Genomic DNA, 8,422 nt, shown 5'->3' on the forward strand with positions numbered 1-8,422 from the left:
CTTGATACAATTTACAGTAGATAACTCTCTTCCCTACACCCGAACAATAAATATTTGAAAAAACTTACATTTTGCTTGACGTGAAATAGAACTATTCAGTCATCATACATTTTTTTAACTGATTTTTGGGAAGACCAGCTGTGGTAAAAAGCTTCACACCCATTTCGCTTTTGACCCCTATAAACCCTTCCCATTTGTAAGTGTTGGGCAGGAAGGCCGGAGTTATCCGTGGACCTAATACCAGCCAACATTGCATCACTCAGCACTGATAACGCATAAAATTCAAAGACAAAGCTCACTATGTCATATATCTCCACTGTATATATATATATATATATATATATAAATATTTGCAGAAATATATATATATATATATATATATATATATATATATATATATATATATATATATATATATATATATATATAGGACATACATTACCCATTGTCAAGTGATCTCCACTAGATACCAGCAGTTTGAATGAAGTCCTGCACAGAACAAACTATGTATGTATATGATAAACTTATATATATATATATGTATATATATACATATATGTGTGTATATATATATATATATATATATATATATATATATATATATATTAATATATATACACACACACAGATAGACTGATAGATTATGAATATGGCGTGAGCTTTTACTAATATTCAGTTACGAGAATAAATAGTTTGTTTTATTAAGGATGATGACAACATAAAGTGACGAAATTACCAGTGACAAACTGTTCAAGATTAGATATTCATTTATAGCATCTTTCACTTTAAATAGATAGAAGCCTGGTCTCATATAATAATGGCATCTATTTCACAACATAAATTGTGAAGGTTACAAGCCTTGGTTACTAATACGAAGTATAGAGGGAGTTGAATAGTATAAAATTATATTATATAATAACTTGTTTATGCTAATCATAACACTTGCCTGACAGTGATTGAAAAGCTTTGTATGTACATTTTAAAAAAGTAGATATTGGTCGAATTTCAACTTGTGTATTGAGTTATCCGAGTAAAATAATGTCGAAATTAACTGTGGATACGATTTTATAACCCGCCATGTAAAATAAATAGAACAAACGATGTCTTTGTTCGATTATACTTAATTTTACAAACAGCTGTTTTGACTAAGACTTTTAAACCTACTGACTACTTTAATATGTAGTTATTACAATAATATCGTGAGTCATATTCATGTACATCATTCTTATACGAAAACTAGCAACAATTCTTCGATAATGAAAACATACCGTACTGAAATTTTTGTCTACGAATCAGCTATTTCAACACGTTTTAAAACCTTATTGATAGAAATTTCCTTATTTATGTTCTTGTGCTCTAACTATTATTTCCAGTCTGCCCAGATGACAGCAGTGGCGTAGCTGGCATTCCATCAGTTGGGGGCCTAGGTGGGGCCAAGATATTTTGGGGTGAGGGGGCAAAAGAAAATGAAAAAAACTAATGTACCAATTCTGTAATTAGAAAAATGTACTATTCTCGAATGTATATATCCATGTGAATTAAGGAAAATAATAGTATTAATAATTAGTAAACCTGTATTTGAAATTACAGAGCTCAACTTTCAATTAATTTTTTCAACTCTTACTATATGCAAATGTATCAAATACTGTAAGGGTTACAGTTTAGCTGCAAGGAATTTCTGACTGGAGGGGGTGGGCCCTGGCCTCCTGCCCCCCCCAGTACTTGTTATAGCACTGGGTGACAGCCGATTAACTATTCTTATTTGCTCTGGGCATCGTTAGCAAATACTATACTCAGCGCCTGTTAATTGTACTCTTTAGTTTGTTATCCATTTTACCGGAATCAATCATAAGTTTTGGGTATGATAAAATTGAACAAACGTCGACATGTAAATGAGAAATAGAAACTCTCTCCCACCCCGTGCTGATACATCTCCATTAATTAAGGTAGGGATGAGGGTTAACCGCTAACTTTGTTCCTTTTGTATGGACGTTCATGAAAATTGCAGGGTTTTTTTATCACATAAAGGTTATGTGTCAACCAAAATTTCATAACTCTAAGACAAAAAATTGGTCAAGTTATAAAAAAAAGAAATTTTTCTTTCATAGTAATAACTGGAAAATTACCAGAGCTTTTCCCATCAACTTTCAACACAAAATCTTAACAACAGTATAAACAAATTCATCGAGTCAGATTTCCAAAAACAAAACTTAAAATTTTCAAAAAATTATAAAATAATTAAAATAAAAAATCGACATTGACAAAATTGTAAATGTTTTTTCGGCCTATCTATAGAGAAAACTTTCACAATCAAAATGTAATTGGTCCCATGAAAAGATCTTAAATATTACCGAATATATTTCATATTCTGGCTTAAAAACTTAAATTTGAGAAAATCGCACCTAAATATACAATCCCTACAAGGAAATATGTTGAAAAATTAACTGCCCACCTTGCAGTACTTGTGAACGCAGTGTGGCTCCTGGTACCCTCCCTCTTCCCCATGGAGATGGGGATATTATTACTATATATTCATATATAGGCATGAGTTTTCCATCTATGTTTATATATATATATATATATATATATATATATATATATATATGTAGAATATACTATATCACGTATTTTATACATATATATATATAGTAATATATATATAGAATCTACTGGTGTCCCAGACATTATTTGTAATTCTAAGTATTTGATTCTGCTGCTCGAATTCTTCGCGCTTTTTGGATATGCTTGTAACTACGAGCCGAAAATATCCAGACGGAAGAAATTGAAGAGCCTGTGAATAGCGGTCGCGAGAATCGAACCCGCGTTACCATATTCACAAGAATTGCAGATTCACGTTGCTTCCGAAAAATTAGTTACAAAGGAACTATCCAAAAAGGCCCAGAATTTGAAGTTAAGTTTGGGCATGCAAGAGCTGAGAGAATTAGGTTTGTTGTTCTGTAAAAGATGACCAATGACTAAATTCTATATATTTCAGCCCAAAAATCAATAAAAAGTTTATTTTACAATTGGCTAGATGGTGGATGGGTCTATTCAGCTCTAACAAAATATATCTGAAAACGACAGGTATATGTATGTACGTGAGCGATAGACTTTATCCTTCTCGTAGCCAGGTCGGCAACGGACCTCCTTGTGAATATGGTAACGCGGGTTCGATTCTCGCGACCGCTATTCACAGGCTCTTCAATTTTTCCGTCTGGATATTTTTCGGCTTCATTATTTACAAGCATATCCAAAAAAGCGCGAAGAATTCGAGAAGTTAAGAGGGCATTGTAGCTATTAAATTACATATGTGTCTGGTAAAAGTGACCAGTAGATTCTACATATATATTTCTGCCCAAAAGCAATAGAAACGATTGCCCACTTGGCTACGATGGTAGTATGGGTCTATTCCAGCTCTAACAAAATATATCTGAAAATTCATTGTTGCAGGTTTATGTATGACGAGAGGCGATAGACTTTTTCCTTCTTTGCAGGGTCGAAAGTGGCATTCCTTTTTATGGTAACGCGGGTTCGATTCTCGCGACCAAGCTATTCACAGGCTCAATTTCCATCCAAATAGTTGTGCTGGATGATTTATGTGGATCGTTTTACACTGCATATTAGAAAAACATGACTGACACATATCGAGTTTTATAGGCGCATTGTGAAATTATATATTACAGATATATATTTTATATATATAGAATACATACCACACACACATGGTTAGGGTATCTCATCTTATTCCACAGATTCATTGTTGCCAGGTTTACTGTTCAGAATCCTCCTGTCCATAAGGAGAGAGGGATAAGGTCCTTCTGTTTTTTCTATCTTTTTATTCCGTTTTGTTAGTTTTTCAAAATGTTCTTAGACCTTTTTCCTTCAGCAGTTTGTCCAAGACCACTGACTTAGTATAAGTTCGTTTCCATAACCAAAGTTGTGCTGGTTGTCAGTAACTCTTGCAAACTCAACTTTGGAACATTTTGACTTGTGGACTTATATACGTCTAACTTTTTGCAACATGACTGACACACTCTAGTTTTACTGCCATTCGAAATCATGGGGACCAGATCATCATTCCAAACCAACTAATTGTAAGTACAATGAATCACCACTCACCATGCTTTCTATGTCTCATTTTATTCCACCTTTCAATCTTTGTTGCATTATAAGTTCAGCATGGCATCCACTCCAAGGAGCCGGGTTAATTTATCTTGCAACGATTTCTATCTTAGTGTTTCTTAATCTAGCCCTTCAGATACTGTTCTTCTAAGAGGTTTTCCCCTGCTTTAGCATACTTGAAAAAATAAAGAACACAACGCTCTCAAATCCAGTGTCCCAGTGTCCACCTCTCCACAAAAAGCAAATTTTGACTTGGACTCTACAGTCATCAGGTGCATCAAGCTGACACCACCTTCAATTACTCCATTTTCATCTGGCATCACTTAAATCTAATACTATTATTTGAACACTCCTGAGCACTTGAGCAATTTATCACCTTTCAAATCGCTTTGATATGCGAATGAATGTTAAACTGAATATTCAATATCCTTTCACGGAATAATTAAATAAGGTTTCGAATAAAAAGTAAATAATTAATATTAATATTGAAAGAAAAATTAAATATTTAACAATATTAAAAAATTCGGAAAAAATGCAAAATTATGTACACAGGTTCGTTTTAGATTTCAATATCTGCCGTGAAGAATTATTGCTGTATGCACTCGGAAGAGGTTTGCCGTCGATGCCTTAATTGAAAATATATACTGTACGGTACTGGATGCGATTAACCTCTCCTCCATACGAACACAAACAATCTGAGAATAAACACTATTTGTCAAAAACGAGCAGAGTATTGAAACGGAATAGAGCACTTTAATAAGACGAGTAGATTACTGAATCAATTAAGTTTAAATGAATATGCAAGAAAATGAATAAATGAATTTTAACTTGTAGTTTAAGAAAAGTAACCTTGCCTCACCTAATGCTTTTGAAGTGGAGGCACGGCGATGAAGGTGAGTAATCCTTCTGCTGTTGTAAGTAATCCTTTGTAAGTAATCCTTTGGCAGATGTAGGTAAATATTCACTGCAATCTAATGGTAAGTGGTAGAGTCATGAGCCGGTAGAAGATATGGCGATGATGTCCAGCTTATGTGTGTCGGTTAAAAGGTAAGTCACTCCATGGATGATGAGTACCTGACCGAAGGTAGGATGTGTTACCTCCTTTAATGGCTGCTTAAGTACTGACTTCTCCAGGCTCTCCGAAAAGAACAGTCAAGTAAAGACCAGTAGATCACTCCTGGAGCGGAAATATGTAAACAGGCAGTATCAAAATGTTCAGTAGTTTAACTGCATTTTAAAGAGCAGTAAAGGCTTGGCAAGGTATTTAAACTAATTTAATTATTATTTTAACATTAAATAATTATTATTACTTTAACTTTAAAGAACCATTATTTAAATAATTAAGTAATCAATATCAAAGCAATAAAATAATCAGCATTTGATTCAGAAACCTAAACGATATTAATTACTTAAAAATAGGTAATTTCCCAGTTTAAATGAAAACAAAAATATTAGTAAATAAATAAATATATACAAAGAATTAGAAAAAGTGTTAACACTATTTTCTAACACTCCGGCCCGACGATGGAATGTTTTGCCGAAGGTAAAACATTGCCATGTAGACAATGAATTGCATTAAGAATCATCTGCAATGTAAGTCTGCTTAATCCTTGCTTTGGCAATTTTGGCTGCCTGCCGCAAAGGCTTAGCTTCTGCTTGCTTTTTGTTTTCCTCTCTAATTGCATTAGGCACCCCACCATCATGAAATTCATGGTCCTCGACAGTCAAGAGAGGAATTATAGATTCAGAATGATAATGTACCTTTGATCCATTTCCCTTTAATAACACAGCTCCTGTTACTTCTTCTAGTTCGTTTTCTTTTACGTCTAGAATTCGTGCCATGTCATAATTCGTTGGTTTTTGCATGTGATCCCTAATGAGTACAATGTCCCCCCTCTTCAGCTTATGATGTTTCTTTGGAACATATCTGGACTTTTTATCGGTTGCTTGCTGTATCATCTGGGCCATAAACTCACCGTTGTATATATCCCTCAACCTATCCCTAACTTTCCGGAGCTTGGAATAAGCATCTTTGACATGCTCGTGATCCCATGGAAGCTCGTCATCTGGAAGAGACTGGAGATCTGGAATAATATTTACAGAAACTAGCTCATAACCTTTTAATAGCATTTCAGGAGTTATTGGAGCTGGAAATTCTAGGTCAACCTTTCGAAGGCCTTCTTTAAAAGCAATAGGCCTGCGATTTGCAATATGATTAACCTCTAATATCACAAATTCAAAATCTAATATAGACAAAACATTTTTCTTAACTGATCCATATATCAACTTCTTAACAATTTTGACACAGGATTCCACTAATGATCCTAGCTCACTGTGACCCTTAAAATATTGTTCGAATTGCAAACATGATATACCATTTGTTACCATATAATTATATGTAGCTGAATCTGACAGAAAGGCCTTCACAGTGTTTAATCCACTTACAATCTGCGATCCCAAATCCGAAAACACCTTTTCTGGTATTCCATAATCAAAGACGTGCAACTGTAAGGCCCGTAGGAACATAGCAGCAGTCAAGTCATGACAAATCTTCAAATTTATAGCCCTACTCCACATGCATGTTACAATAAGAATCCAGACTTTCTTTTTTTTCTTATTGTCCAATACTGAGAAGGGTCCAATGTAATCTAAATAGACATAACGGAAGGGTATATTAGAAGGCATCAACCGGTCTTCTCTGTATGCACTCTGATTTAACTTAACAGGGCGACCATTAAGACGTTTACAAGTTATGCACGATCTAAGAACCCCTTGTATGGTTGAAAATGCATGAATGATAAAATACTGCTTCCTTATTTCAGAAAGCAGTGTATAAAAGCCAGCATGTTTAGTGCGATGATGAACATCTAATATTATTGCCTTTGTCAAAGGGCTGGTCTTTGATAGCAAAATTGGATTTAGTTGTTCCCTGTTCATTTGGTTTTTACGAAAGCACTTGTTTTTTATTCTTAAAATTCCTTTCTCATCAACAAAAATGTTGAATTTGGCAACAAGGTCTGGAATACTTTTCAGTGTTTTACCTGAATTAGAAAAGTACTCAAAAATATCCTTAAATTCCTGATACTGATCAAATTTAACAAGGAACGATACTGCAACCTTGAGCAAGGAAACATCGTCAAAACATTGAATATGTTGATATTTCTGGGGGTTCTTCTCTTTCATCTTTCTTTTACAATTATTAAGAAACTGAAGAACATACCTGTAAATTCTGACAAGTTTTGAAAAAGATGAAAATTTATCAACCTCAATTAATGGGTTTTCTAAGAGAGTTGTTTCGCTGCACATTTCAGCCATATTGACATTAGCTATAACAAGAGGATTGGGTACCGACACTTTCAGTGCATCAACTGGCAGGTCATCATACTTCAAAAAATGTGGCCCAGTATAAAAGTTGGACTTGCTCAGTAGATAGTAACTAACAGGACGGCTGGCCATGTCTGCTGGATTTTCCTGACCTTCACAAAATGAGAAGGTAATTTGAAATTTTTCGCATAATCTGGAAATAGTATGCAATTTGTTCTTTACCATAACAGGGACATTCTTCATTTTATCCAGTTTATTAAAATGTAAATTAATCCAGTTAAGACAAATAGAACTATCTGTGTACAACTCCATACCAACAATGTTAATAGGACATAAAGCACTAGGGCCTGACAATTCCTGTCTTAGGTCATGAAGAACTTCAACTCCAAGTGCAGCAGCCAAAAATTCCAAGCAAGGGATAGATTTAGTGGCAACAGTTTTGTTCAGAAGCTTGTTCTTTGAAAGTACGAAACTTACTTTGCCTGAGTCGAGATTCTTCATATAGATAACTGTAGCATACATTTGCTTTGAAGCATCTGTAAAACCAATGAGTTTATATGAATCAGATCTCTTGCCCATACCTCGTGGTACTTTTATTTCAGGAGCAGAATTCACTTGATTAGTGATATTTGTCCATTCTCTTTGCAAGTCCATGGTAAGGTGAGTATCCCAATCCAAATCACTCCTGTATTGTAGTCTCTGAAAAAATAGTCTAGCCCTATTTAAAAGTGGGGCATTAAAATTGAACACATCAAAATTAGAAGCAATGCTTGATAAAATCTGACGCTTTGTTGTAGCCTCTGGGTTCAGATTAAGTTTTATAGTGGCAAGGGTATCACTATCTCTCATCCATGAAAGACCCAAAAGTTTCACTGTATCATCAGTGGACGTTTCTGACATTACATCCAAGTCCTCTTGCAAAGAAGAGTTTGTAAAAAACTGTTGCAAGTAGATTTTGTAAGGAGCAAATATGCTT

At 34.4% G+C, this 8,422-nt stretch overlaps 1 protein-coding gene across 1 annotated transcript; it reads right to left on the reverse strand.

The window, feature by feature from the left end:
- Positions 1–4,655: 4,655 nt before the first annotated feature.
- On the reverse strand, positions 4,656–7,374 carry LOC136827717 (uncharacterized). The gene is made up of 2 exons (XM_067085178.1): positions 4,982–7,374; positions 4,656–4,817 (listed from the first exon to the last, which is right to left on the reverse strand). The coding sequence occupies exon 1, from the start codon at positions 7,303–7,305 to the stop codon at positions 5,698–5,700; it is 1,608 nt and encodes a 535-aa protein (XP_066941279.1). The 5' UTR covers positions 7,306–7,374; the 3' UTR covers positions 4,656–4,817; positions 4,982–5,697.
- Between the last annotated feature and the right edge of the window lie 1,048 nt (positions 7,375–8,422).

Source organism: Macrobrachium rosenbergii, chromosome 42, assembly GCF_040412425.1.
Source record: "Macrobrachium rosenbergii isolate ZJJX-2024 chromosome 42, ASM4041242v1, whole genome shotgun sequence".
NCBI classification, from domain to species: Eukaryota; Metazoa; Arthropoda; class Malacostraca; order Decapoda; family Palaemonidae; genus Macrobrachium; species Macrobrachium rosenbergii.

Excerpts from the sequence above, each read along its gene's own strand:
- LOC136827717 (XM_067085178.1), bottom strand. The coding sequence starts at position 7,305 with ATGAAAGAGAAGAACCCCCAGAAATATCAACATATTCAATGTTTTGAC.